General features: G+C 39.5%; 1 protein-coding gene across 6 annotated transcripts in view; it reads left to right on the forward strand.

Moving 5' to 3' along the window:
• The window catches only part of Snx29 (sorting nexin 29), a 560,183-nt gene that overhangs the window by 207,493 nt on the left and 339,163 nt on the right, over nucleotides 1-13,527 (forward strand). For all 6 annotated transcript variants that reach the window (XR_010039850.1, XM_063226557.1, XM_063226558.1 and 3 more), the window contains one exon: nucleotides 11,824-11,906. Coding sequence is in view for 5 of the 6 variants with exons in the window: in XM_063226557.1 (XP_063082627.1) it covers nucleotides 11,824-11,906 (83 nt within the window). In the remaining variant the exon portion in view is untranslated. The remainder of the gene's footprint in view (nucleotides 1-11,823; nucleotides 11,907-13,527) is intronic.

A 13,527-nucleotide genomic window follows, 5' to 3' on the forward strand; every position in this document is an offset into this window, starting at 1 on the left:
TTGGGGTCTCACAGACCCAGCTGGGTTCCTCTGGGTCATGGGAGGCCTTGTTGGTGGTCTCCCCAGACCATCCAGGCCTCTCTGTATGGAAGAAAGGCTCACCGGTGCTCTTGCCTGCTGTGAAGGTCCTCCGAGTTGGGGGAGGGTTTTATAAGGCTCCTGCCAAACCACTGAGGTCGTGTGCTTGCTTGGATGAGGACTCACCATGCTCTTACTGACCTGCTGAGATTCTCTGGGTAGGGGCAAGGGCCGCTGAGGCTCCTGCCAGGCAACCGAGGTACTGCATATAGTGTAACGAGTTGCTGATGCTCCTGTTGGCTGCTAAGGTTGTCCAGGTATGGGAGCTGTGGCCAAGGCTCTCACCAGCTTCTGAAGTCATCTGGGTGAGGGGAGAGACCTATATCTTTAAGGGAAATATACTTATTTTAAATCACTTGAATTTAATTAAAAACTACCTGATTCCCTGGCTGGTCAGCAAAGGAAGTAGACCAGCTAGAGCGGCGCAGAAGTGAGTCTGTAGCTCTGATGCACAAAGAGGGTCTTCCTGCTTTAGTGGCCTTTCTGTTTTTTTTTCTCTACTATTTATCTCCCAGGTTACATTTTATTGCTTGTTAACTTTTTTTATTAGTACATGTTTGTAATACATAATGATTACATTCATTTTGGGGTAATGAATATAATGTACATAGTACTTCTCAATTATTTTTTTCTCCTTCCACCCCTGTTTTTTTAGGGTGGCTGGTATCAGATTTATCCATTTCTGTTATAAGATTCTATCAAGTTAATTATAAGATTAACAGACTGTTGGGCCAAAGAAACATTTTAGGTCACAAAAGACAATTATTGTAGCTATCTTTTTTGTTTTTTCTTCATCCATAGTCCACATCTTCCTGTAGTCCTGAAAGCCTTGAAATTTGATGAGACTATTGTGACTTGTTATAGAACCAAATTGAATTTTTAACTTGGTTTTCAGATGCAACATGTTTCATCTTCCAAATGCTGTGTTATTGACTACTCCAGGGCAGATGAAAGTCCTCAGAGTCCATGCCCATTCCTTATAAGAAAGGGATCCCCATTCTAGGCCTTTCCCTGCTCCTTGTGTGGATGTTGGAAGATAATAACAGAGATCGTATTGTCTTGTTCCCAAATGCTACTTAAAGTGTTTTCTAGGTTTTGCCTTGGTGGGCCTGCTGGAATTATCACAAAGGAGGCAGGAGAATTACATGTCCTTGAACCACTATATTTTTCAAAATAATAATAGTATTTGGATTTTGTTATTCCCAGCTATTGCTTAATGCTTATTACATGATGTTTATTTTTATCAGTCAAATTTCCCTGGCTATTCTGTACCAATTATGAGCTTTTTACTTAATCCTTTAAGCCCTAAAGTCTAGGCCAGTGATGGTGAATGTTTTAGAACTTTCAGTGATAACATGCTGTAGCATGTCTGCCACCAGTGGACACTAGACCATTATAATAAATCCATTTGTTGTTTTTTTAAGGAGCACTTGCTTTCTGAAAGGGTCTGTTTCCCTTATTTGTTTTAAACATTTTATTTTTATGTAATCTTATATTTGCTTAAGAATTGTAGAAATAGTAGAATAACTCCTATATGTCCTTTACATGGATCCATTAGTTGTTAATATTTTACCATATTTGAGCGGCTCCTCCTCTTCCCCCTGCTCCCCCAGTATAAATCCAAGCTGGGATGAAATATCCTATGAAGTGCAGGCTGGCTCACAATTTATCATCCTCTTGCCTCAGTCTTACATGTGCTGGAATTGTAAGCATGCACAGGATGTCTTACAAATTTTTATATATTTTATTTTTATATATTTATTTTGAGATAGGGTTTTACTGTGCAATTCGGGCTGGCCTTCAACTCACTTTGTAGCCCAGACTGGCCTTGAACTCAGCAATCCTTTTGCTTTGGCTTCCCGAGTGCTGGGATTACAGCTCTGTGTTATCATGCCTGGCTCATGAAATTTATCTTTTTATCTGTCTCTATTTATGCAAACAGACTTTTTACAGAACCATTTAAGAGTTAGTAGGAAATGTGATGGTTTACTCCTCAGTACTCAAGCATATGTTTTTCTAAGAACAAGGATAGTCCATTTTATGACTATAGAGTGATTACAGAAATGTAGAAAATTGAATATTAATGCTGTATTATATACAATCCATATTCGTATTTTACCAGTTAAACTTGTAGAACTCTTCCTGGTCTGAGATCTGGTCTGAGATCTGGTCTAGGATCAGGCATTGCATCGCTGTATTCTATCATTTTAGCCTCTATCTTTTAGTTTGGTAGGCTTCCACAGCATCTCTGCTTTTCATGACTTGGACTTTTTTCTGCGTTTTTCTTCCGGCCAATTCCTCATTGGTGCATCCCTTAATTTGGGTTTGTCACCTATTTTCTGATGATTCAATTCAGGTTATGTGCATTTAACACGATCTGAAGGGTTTTCAGCTTATTTCTTCTTGGCCTGTTAAAGAGACACTAACTATGAAGCAGACTTATGGTTTCCTTGAATGCAAGGCTTCTTGCCAGAATGTCAGGGTCAAAAGGAGACTTTGCCCTTGGTGGCTCCGAACAGGCCATGGTTCATACTGTATTTGGTGTGTGTGATGTTTTTAAGAATGGTGGATCCATATTTAAAGATCTTGGTGCTTCATATGGAATTCCAGCCTTGCAGCTATACTTGAGAAGTTTGCAGGTCTGGTGACCCAGGTCTGTGTGTCCATAATCTGGTGAAGTTGTGGATATCGTCTTTGGTCAAGCATCTGCTTTCCTTCACCGTGGCCCTGACCACTCATAGGATAGCATGTATAACTGTATGTCACCCTGGCCTTCACTCCTTTGGGTTATCTGCCTGGCCCCTGTAAGTCTGTAACTCTGAAATCTCTGCATTACTCTGTACATCTACTCTGTATTCTTCCTGAGCCTATTGGAAACAATTTGGCATTTCATATTTTCTCCCCTAGTTTATTCTCTTTTGAAAAAAAATATTCGGCTTCTGTTCTTCTGTTTATGTGTCTCCAGCAGTGGCTCTATCTGCATTCACCCTCTGAAAGGTAAACTGTCATGTGGGTGTACCTTAGAACATCCAGAGCCGGCTCCCCAAGGAAGGAGTTCAATGAGTGGTTTCTTCACTTCCATTTAGTTTGGGAAATGCTGCATCTCTAGAGGAAGCTGAACCTATCTCAGGAAACAAGAAAAGCAATTTCTGAGGAGTTGAGATTTAGGCAGCTGTGCATAGGAGTTTGTTTGGGGAGGAAGACTCAATGTTTGATACTTGACCTGGAAACCCAGGCTTTTCCCTAATCCTTGATCTCCAGGAGGAAGAATATAATGGTTTGGAATATAATGATAGTAGAGCCCTAATTGCAAGTTATGAATAATGATGATAAATAATAGCTAATATGCAGTACTTTTAGGCCAGACATTATGTGTATTTCTATTTGTATACATAGTTATTTGAAGTGCCTCCATAGTTTCTGAAGTACTTCTATTATCTCATTTTGCAAGTGATAAACTGAGGCTCAGAGACCTACAGTTGCATGCCTAAGGTCAAAAAGAAACACAATAAGCATTCATATCAGGCCTGTCTGATCTTAAAGCGAACATTTTTTAATGACACAGAGAGCTGGCTTTTTGGCAAACAAATACCGTGGAAAGCAACTTATGTGAGTTTTGAGTGAGCGAAATGACATTCGTGATTCCAGCTATTGTGTTTGGAACCCAATAATTTTCCTATTGTACTCAGAATGTTTTGAGTGTGTGTATCATCTGCAATTAATTTCCTTTGTGTGTTGCTGGAGTTGTTTGGGCTGTTTCCCTGGCTTTAAATTTCAAATGGAGAGGCCAGCATCCTTTTCTGAGTGGGATTACCAGGTGGCTAATGAAATGGGATTTAGAAAAGAAACAGGGAAAGGATGGAGCAGGGGAGAGATCACGAAAGACTAAAGTTTTTAACAGGCTTGCATTCACCCTTCTCCACAAAGGGGAAAAAAATCTGGCAGAAATTAGGTTTCTGAAACTTGAGTACCCTGGCTATTGATGATCTTATTTGAATAACTACTAGAAAGAAGAGAAAAATACTCTGGCTTCCTGTACATGGCATCATTATTTTCTGAATGTGATACAAGGATTATTGTTCTTGTTGAGGTCTTTGTTACCATTGTGGTTTGGCTGGAGGCACAGATAGGTGAGTGGCTCCTGGACTCTAGCATCCTCAAAAATGTCCTAGAGGCTTGTTAAAATGCGGATGCCATGTGATTAACTGAGAGCAGCTTCAGGGCCTGCTTTTTAATTTTCTTATTAGCACCTTGAATATGATAGTGAGTATTTCCAACAAGCAAAACATTTTTCTTTGTGGTCACAGTACCAGTCAAAATTAGATCAACAGTGACATGTCTCCCATCTATCTAATCCTCACATCATGCTCAGCTTTTATCAGTTGTCCCAATAAGGGCTTATCTTATAAAATGATTGAGATCAAAATGACCTATTGCAAGTAATTTTATGTCTTTTTTAGGCTCAGTCTTTTTCTTCTTGACTTTTGTGACTTTTACATTTTTGAAGATTACAGCCATTTTATTTTGCCATATGTTCCTCCATTTGGTTTGTTTGATGTTTCCTTCTGAATAGATTCAGTTCCTACATCTTGGGCAGGAATATCAGAGGTGATATATGTTCTCAGTGCATCCTAGTAAGGAGTACAAGGGCACAAGTGAGGGCTATTTAAATGTTAGAAATGAATCAAAGCCTATCTAGGTTGTGGGCATACATCTTCAAGCCAACCTTTTGTTAGCTGGGGAAACCAAAATTCCTGTAGGTGTGTCTTACTGTAATGATGACTGTAAATTACCAAATGCACATAACAGGTTCTCTAGTTTTGTTTTGAGTAATTATTGTTTGAGTGGTTGTGTCTGGAGTTGCTGGCTGTTTATTCTGACATTGGGGCAGACATAATTGCTTTGACTCACAAACATTAATTATTGCAGTCATTGGAAACTGCGTGAGAGGTACTTACCACCTACTCGCTGATTTGCTTTCTTTCCAAAAGCTTTTAAGAAAACGGCAGGGTGGCTAGCAGCCTTGGGTCTGCACATTTGGGATTGGGAGCTGGAACAGTTGCTAGCAAGGCTTTCTGGAATCCTACAGATGAATGAATATCTGCATACTTTTGTCTCCATGGCCACCACCCCAGTCTTCTGAGTCCTTGCTACCTCCATTTCTTGCACAGAGTGTGGCCTTTTCTGGTCTGCTAGTTCTCTTCTTCGCACCTCTACTCTGTTTTCCCCACATAACACTTTGCATTGACTTCCCTTGTTATGCCATGAATAACACCTGTGCTTCTTGTCTTGGCTCCAGGGGTTGTCATGATTCATGACCTGCTTTAGTCTTTTCTCACCTAATCCTTAGTAGTGTCAAATTCTTGGGACATTTTGATAAGTCCCAGACCCCCAGCCTCTCTGAATCAGAATTTACATTTTTTAACAGTTTCCTGGGAGGTTCCTGCATACCCAAATCATTATTATCCCCACTTGGAAGTGGTGTATGTTTACTTCATGCAGGTCTTGCTTTGCTCGTCACCTTCCAGAAAAACCTTTTACTCCCCTTTGCAAAATACTCCTTCACTGGTATGCAGGATTTTTCACAATATGTATTGTTATTTGACAGTATCACTGTTGCTAATATCACCTTTTTGAGGTTTAGGCACTGTTTTGTCTTATGCCTCCATTCCTGTTGTTTACCTTATAACTGGGGCACTGTCCCTGATACGTGGTAGGCTACACTTCAAGGAAGTATTTGTGCAGCAGTCTCTTGAGATCCTTGGTATTCTCTCATTCTAATAAAGTAGAGTCCAGGGAGGGACATTTATCATGAGCACATTTGGTTAGATATAAAATAACTTGGACTTTTATCTTCACTTTAACAATCAAGGGAATGGAGAGTCCGAGAAAGTTAGTTACTTGGACAAGTTATTTGAGTATTAAATGAAGTAATACATATAAAACTATTGTTCAGTTGCTGCATAGCAAGTTACTCCCAATTTAGGAGGTTAAAAGAACACATTTGCTTTTTTATTATAATCTGTATGGCTCTGGGGTCTGGGCATAGCTTAGCTGGTACTTTTGGCCCAGGGGCTCAGAAGGTTGTAGTCAGGTATTATACAGAGCTACAGTTATTTCAGGGTTTGACTGAAGCTGGAGAATCTGCTTCCTGGTTCCCATTTGTAGGTGCTGGAAAAGCTACTTTTTGCTATATGATCCTTTACATAGCTTGCCTGAGTATCTTCATGATATGGAAACAGAGAGTAAGAAAGAGCCCATAAGCCAGAGTATCCAAGATAGATGTCATGATCTTTCCATAACTTGTTGCATCTGGTGGATCTGGCATCTCCAGCCCACCCTTGAACTTTCTGGGACTTATCTCTTTCCCCAGCAATAGATACGGGAGGAAGAGACAGAAACGATGTAGAGCACAGGTAAATTTATTGCAGCAGAGTGAAAATAAATTTATTGCAGAAGTAGCACAATTAACCACTTCTGAGAGTAGAGGACCCAGAGCTGGGTGACCACTGAATATGGGGGAGATGTCCTGTTTTATGGGGTAGGGGCCGTATCCACCCACCCAGAGAGTCTGCACTTAATTGGTTAGTGGACTCATTCTAAGGGTGCAAGGTCGTCTAGTGCAGCATCAGGGTAACTGCTACTCACAGTTTAGGTACAGTGCAGGATATTCAATCCACAAGGAGTGAGAAGAGTAGTTTTGAGAGCCAGCCCAAGGTTATTTCCTCTCTGTCTGCTGCTAGCTGCAGAGGTTGTTTTTATTTTTCTCCTAAGAGGGTCCATGTCTTTTATCCTACCTGGAGAGGAGGGTGGCCCATCTTTACCACATTGCCCTCTCTGAAATGATCATCCAGCTGCTGTTGGGATCAGGGTGGCCACCTCTTGGCTACTTTCTGCTGGTGGAGGTGCTGGTTCATAGTGAAGTCGATCTAGCAGGCTGCCGTAGAAGGAAAGAGGGGCCATCTTAATTAGCTGTATCCAGAAGGCTATTTGCATTTTCATAACATTGATGTGATCTGAAATGAATTGAGTAAGGCAGTTAAGTACAAGGGGCCAAACAGGTACAGCAGTAATATAGCAGCCAAGAGTCCAAAGAAAGGAAAGAGCTAGGTGGATTCAGAAGGGCCGTGTCTTTTATTCTAATCATATCTCGAGTCCCATCTTTCCCTATAAACTGATCTCAAAAGTGGTGACCTACCTGTTAATTCTGGCATTAGAGATGGCATTTCAGTCTGTCCTCGGGAAGTTGGTGTCACCTAGTTGTTATGACCAGGATCACTGTGGTGGATTCTGAAGGTTGTGTACCTGGGAAAAGCAAACAATTTAGTGACAGAGCTCATGCCACAAACCCAAGGTTTGTGTGATTTAAACCTAATGTGTCCCTGAAGAGTAAGAGAGAGTATTTATTGAGTTCCTTATGAACTGGGTACTGCCCAAAGCACTGTACATCCATGCAGTCTAATGGTCATGGACCTTCATGCTTCCCTTTTCTCATCTGTGGTTTTGGAGGGAGAAAACACAGAGCTGTTGACCCATGGCTAACATCTAGGCAGGCAGGCCTGGTATTTGTGCCCAGACCTATACCTACAACTTCAGAGCCATTCACCTTGCTTTCTGTCTTAGGTCTATAAAGGATACAACATTCCAAAGTAAAAGCCTACAAAGAGTTGCGCTATGATACAGATTTGAACAACAACAATTAACAACAACAACAACAACAACAACAACAACAAAAAGTGCAGACAGTTGGGAACATTGACTATTTGATGATATTTGGTTAATTTTTTGAAGTATGATACTTGTTTTAGGATTAGGAAAGAATTCCTTTAGGGGTATATCCTCTTAATTACAGATGATATTCAAGTTCTGAAATTTACTTCACAATAACATGAGGTTGTGGAAGTGAGCTTTAGTGGGTGAGAATGGGAAGGAAACAAGAGTGACTGAGTTGAAGACCTGTGTAATAGGTAAATATACTATTTAGTCTGATTTTGTGTATATTTTTAGTGTTCATAAAGTTAAAAAACCAGCACACCTCCGGCAAGCTACCTAGAAAACAAAAAATGCAGAGTAAATTTACCTCTTGGGAAGATGGTTTACTGTGATGTTCTGATTTGGTGGCTGAAAATGGAATAGAATCTTACTTTATTGGTTAGATGTTGTATCTTGTATCTCTTCATACAGAAAAGTAAAATTTAAAAATTGGGAAAATAGAGCTCCACAGGGCTAGGTAATTTTGCCCTTTTTGTTTTTCAATGCATTTTCATTGCCTGGTATTGAATAAATACTTGCTACATGAATCAGCTCCTTTTTATAGCCAATGCTATGGCCTCTCGTACTAAGAAAAAGGGCCTGGCTTAGATTGTGTCCAGCTCTGCAAGTGTTTAATAGAGATTAAATTGAGTTATATGGCTATATTCATTCTCTGCATTGTTCCATATGATTTTAAAGGTATCCTATGCTCTAAAGATAAGCAGTTAATTTTCAAAGAATTAAGAGATTAAATAAAACAAACCTAGAATTGAATGTAATCTGGTTTTTTATTCTAGAGTTAAATTAGAATCTCAGAAAGGAAACCCTAAGTAGCCCATTGCATTCATGATTGCTGATGGCATTGAATTTACACAGGAATACTGCAAAGTAAAGGTTTGTTTCTTATGGAAGGCTGAACAAACCAAGCTTGACTGGGGTCATTTTGTTGAAATGTTTTAAAATGATTTTTGCTTATGGTTCCCTGAATCTGAAATGCTCCAAAATTGGAAATTTTTTGAGCATTGACAAGACACTACTATGTTAGGCACTTTCTCATTGCTGGGACAAAGTACCCTGCACCACAATTTCAAGGAGGAAAGTTTGTTTTGGAGTCATAGTTTCCAGTGGGTTCAGTCCATGTTTGGCCACCTCTAAGGTAGGATTGTGGAGGGGCCTGATGGTGGAAAGCTATTCACCACATGGTAGTCAGGAGGCAGAGAGAGAAGTGAAGAGCTGGGGATAAGACTACACCCTTTCAAGTTACACCTGCAGGGAACTGCTCTTCCTAAGCAGGTCCTACTTCCAAATGTGAGATGTATGGAGGGCATTTTAGCTCAAAACCTTAACAACCACAAATGGAAAATTCCACCCCTGACTCATGTGATGAGTGACAGTCAAAACAGGTGCAAGGCTATACAGTCTAATCCCAGCTGTCCAAGAGGTTGAGGAAGCAGGAGAATCCTAAACTCAAAGTCAGCTTGGGCAACTTAGTGAGAATATATGTCAAAGTAAAAAAATAAAAAGAGCTGGAGATGTAGATCAGAGGTAGAGCACCCTTGGCTTCAGTTCCATGTATGGTAAAATAAAAACATAGATTCATTAAAAGTATTATTAAAAACTACTTGTACTTTGTGACCTTTGGGAGAAACTTAGCTCAAGCATATTGGACCTCATGTTATTATCTTTGTAATTTCCTATAAATCTGTAATTATTTCAGAGTACAAATTAAGTACCAAAGACAGGACTGGCACTTTCTGGCAGTAAACAGCTTAGTGCCTGTTGGGTGGTCAGTATACTGGCTATGTATTTGAGTTTTATTCAAGAGGGACTTTGAGATATCTGAAAGTGTTTAATTTACCACAAAGGCAAACAGATTCATTGGAATAAAATTGACAGGGGTGAATTTATAGGTCCTAAAGGTGTCCATTCAGTGGTTTGCTGTATTCACTCCAGTTTCTCATCATTTTGATAGCACAGTTATATTACAATTCTTGGTATTGTAGTAGGTGTGATTTTTAGATGGACTCCTAACATACTGCAGTAAAGATTGATTCAAACCAGAAGAAAAGCAGCTGCCTGATACATTTTACTGCTGGGTTCAGAGCTGAAGATGAACAAGGAAGTGGAAACCTGTCCTGTCTCTTGAGAATAAATGGGATGAGAGCTGGCAGCTGAACATTGACACAATGCACTTGGCAGCTGGTCTGTGAAGAGCCTGCCTATTGTACCTCTTGAAAAACTGTTCTTGAGTGAACTCTTGCTGAAGTTATGCCATATAGAAAAGCATATAAATTGCTTTCTTTCTCTAATCTTGAGATATGATATGATTTGAATTCCCATATAATTGAAACCCTATGGCAAAATAAAGACAGTAAGGCCTATTTGTAGTTGTAGGAACCAAGGAGTCCTAAGTCCAGTTAGAAGGATGACTAACTGAAAGAAAGGCCTCAAACCAGGGCCCACCTGAGTTTTGCTAATTCATGAAGAGGGGAGTGGTTTGGGATGAGTGACTGTGAGAGTGGTGGGAAGTACTGGGCTAGGTAGGAAGATAGTTCTCTGCAATATGGTAGTGGTGGTGGAGGAGAGACATAGAGACACAGAGAGACAGAGAGGGAGAAGTCTACATCACACTGTTTGAGGGAGTATGTAATGTTTTGGCGTCTGTGCTTCAGCTTTGATGTGTTATCTTCATGCTCTGAGATGTCACATCTTCTTTTCTTGAGGCTTAATCTCAGTGTGGCCAAGTCTCTAGGCCTAGCTTACATACACTACTCGGGTGCTATAGGCTGGGCATCTGTTGCATTGCTTTAGAGACTGCACATCTGCACTTTGACTATACCCATTTGCATTGCTTAAAGCCAATTGAGGGGGTAAGGAAATATCCTAGCCAGCTCATAGCAACACACAGAGGTAGGGCCAAATACTCTTCTTTCAAGGAGAGCAGTCCAGGTGGTCCTCCACAACCTTCTTTAAAAATAATCATAGAAGAAACTCCACCTTGAGCTTTTTCCATCATAAAGAAACATAAAATATTCTAGCTTGTTTAAAAGAACTCAGGCATAAGAACTGAAGTGAACTGAGGTCAAAGAGAATTTAGGGGAGGCATTTCTCTTTGGGGTAGCTTATGAAAGATCAGATTTGAATTCTCAGACAGAAAAGCTCTTATGGGTCTTGAGGTGGGGAAGAAAGATAAGGGTTCATATCTTGGCATTGTGTCTTACTGACCTTGGCCATGTGGTCTTGATCAGACACCTTATCTGGTCATTGCTTCTCTTACATGTTTCTACTTAATGAAGGATGGATGAATACATGCATACATGATTCAGTGATCATGTAAAATCTAAACTATGTGGTAAAACACTTAACAAATTATAGTTTTGTTTTGATCCTGATGTTTCATCCTTAGCTGGTGTGCCTGGGAAGTAGAATCAGAAGGCAGACTCTTGTCTTAGACTGAGTTCTCTGTTCCATAGTATAATCTTGTTTGGGTGGGAGATTTTTGGTCCACTGATTTGGTTTTTTATATGCCTTAGTTTACTCATTTACCAAATGGGAGTTGTGCTAGTGTCTGGGAGTTAATGAGATGATGTATAAGAATTTGGCATAATAATTGGCAAATGGTGTTTAATACATGTAATAGTTGATAAAAATATTGCCTAGGTAAATGCACAGTGAGTGCCTAGTATGTATTTCTATTATAGAATGCCTGACACTAAATAGGCACATAACAGATTGGTATGAGCACAGCATGTGGTAATATTCCAAATTTGTGGATAGTGGGACCAGTTAGTCCCATTCAGAAAGGAAAATTCTTACAGGTATTCCACAAACACACCGTGCCTGGTAAGTGATGATCTCTGAAATATGAGAATATGTTAACATTTATAAGATGCACATCATGTGCTTTTCTTTACATAACTTCCCCTATACCCCTTTTTAGGCCTAATTTGCCAAGTTTTACATTTTTTTTTTTTAATATTCTTGTACCTGCAGAGAAAACGAGGTGCTTAAGGTCCAGCTGAAGAAATATGTAGGAGCTGTCCAGATGCTGAAAAGAGAAGGTCAAACAGCTGAAGGTGAGGAGGGACTGAGCCTAGGTGGGGAAGGGCAAACATTTCTTTAACCCCTGTGCCTGGCACAAAGCAGACATTCAACGGCAGATGAGCACATATGTACATGAATTATGAAAAATGGTGCTGGTAAGGATTTCAGAAAATTTATTATGTATTTTTGCTAAATAAAAACTAATATTGTAAGATTACTAAACTTTTATTAGCAATAGTCACAAATATTTGTGCACTTAGGAAATTTTATGTGTAGAAATCTTGATACACTTGCATGGTAGGGAGTCTTGTGACATGACTAAATCACAGCCGGTGAGTAGCATGGTCACAGAATGCCAGAATGGAGGAATGGTTAAGTTTTTTTATAATCCCTGTGCCTCTATTTTGTCATCTGTAAAATGGGGTTAACAGCACTTACCTGGTGAAGCAGTCTGTGTAGACATCTTAGCATAATACCTACCAGAGAATAAGTACTGAATAGCATTTAGCTAATTATTATTCATGTTATTAATCAGAAATACAAGTAAACAGAAAAGTAAACAGTCATCCAGCAGATATCTCTAACAAGGTGCTGCGATGTATTTGCTTGTCATGGAAAAGTGTCCTTCAGGTCAATATGACAAAAGTATCTTTAACTTTGCTGAGTGTCCTGACCTCAGCTGACTAATAACAGAATTTTCTTTAAGAAGAATGAGCATTTTAACAAAAGATAGATGTGCCACAGTCATAGGTCTGCCTTTGAGTTCAGGCTCCATTGGCTTTCCTGAGCTCTTTTTCTTTCTTTTTTTAGCTGTGTGAGGAAACATCACATCAGTGTCTTGCAGTCAATGTGGGAATGTACCGAAACAGTGATGAAGTTCACAGCTACAGCACCCACTGTATAATGAATAGGTGTTATTTTTTATGTTTTAGAGACGGGAGTATAGTCTGGATATGGCTTGCATAAAAACATGAATTTTCTTTTATGCTTGTGTGTTTCATATGATGTTTGTGTGACAAGGATAAATATATCAGAGTGTTTTGTTTTTTTTTTTTTTTTTTTGTAATATGCCTTGCTGCAGTCATATTTGGTTTGTTGCTGTAACACTTTTGAGCCTGTCAGTGCAGCATTAATCATACACTTCCTATCTACACTTATTGGCCTTTTTATACAGATTCTACTGTTGTGGCCCTGAATCCATTTCATTATGCAGATATGTACTTTTTGGTTTTCTAATTTTTATTTTGTTACTCAGTGACTTGGTTTATTTTGGCAGTGCTAGGGACTGAACCCAGAGCTTTGTGCATGCCAGGCAAGTACTTGACCGCAGTCCCTAGCTAATTCACTACGTATGTTGAAGAGTATTTGTTTAGCTCTTTACTCTTCTTAGTAAGTTTAAGTGTATATTCATCTGACTTAGTAACTATGATGAATTAGGTACTTTTCCTCTATTTTAAAGTTTCTTAATGGAAACCCAAGAGATTCAGCAGGGTTTTACATGTTTCTAGCATGCAAAGAAATCCTGGCTATTTCTTGCCATATTCTGGTTCTGTGTATTAAAGATTTTTAAACTTTAATGTGAAGATGGCGTGGCCTGGGGAACATATTAAATATGCCTCTTTGCCGACCCCTGTCTGTGGAAGTCTGGCTCTG

The sequence above is a fragment of the Cavia porcellus genome, unplaced genomic scaffold, assembly GCF_034190915.1.
Source record: "Cavia porcellus strain 051 isolate PalLab524CR breed Dunkin Hartley unplaced genomic scaffold, mCavPor4.1 scaffold_16, whole genome shotgun sequence".
NCBI lineage: Eukaryota > Metazoa > Chordata > Mammalia > Rodentia > Caviidae > Cavia > Cavia porcellus.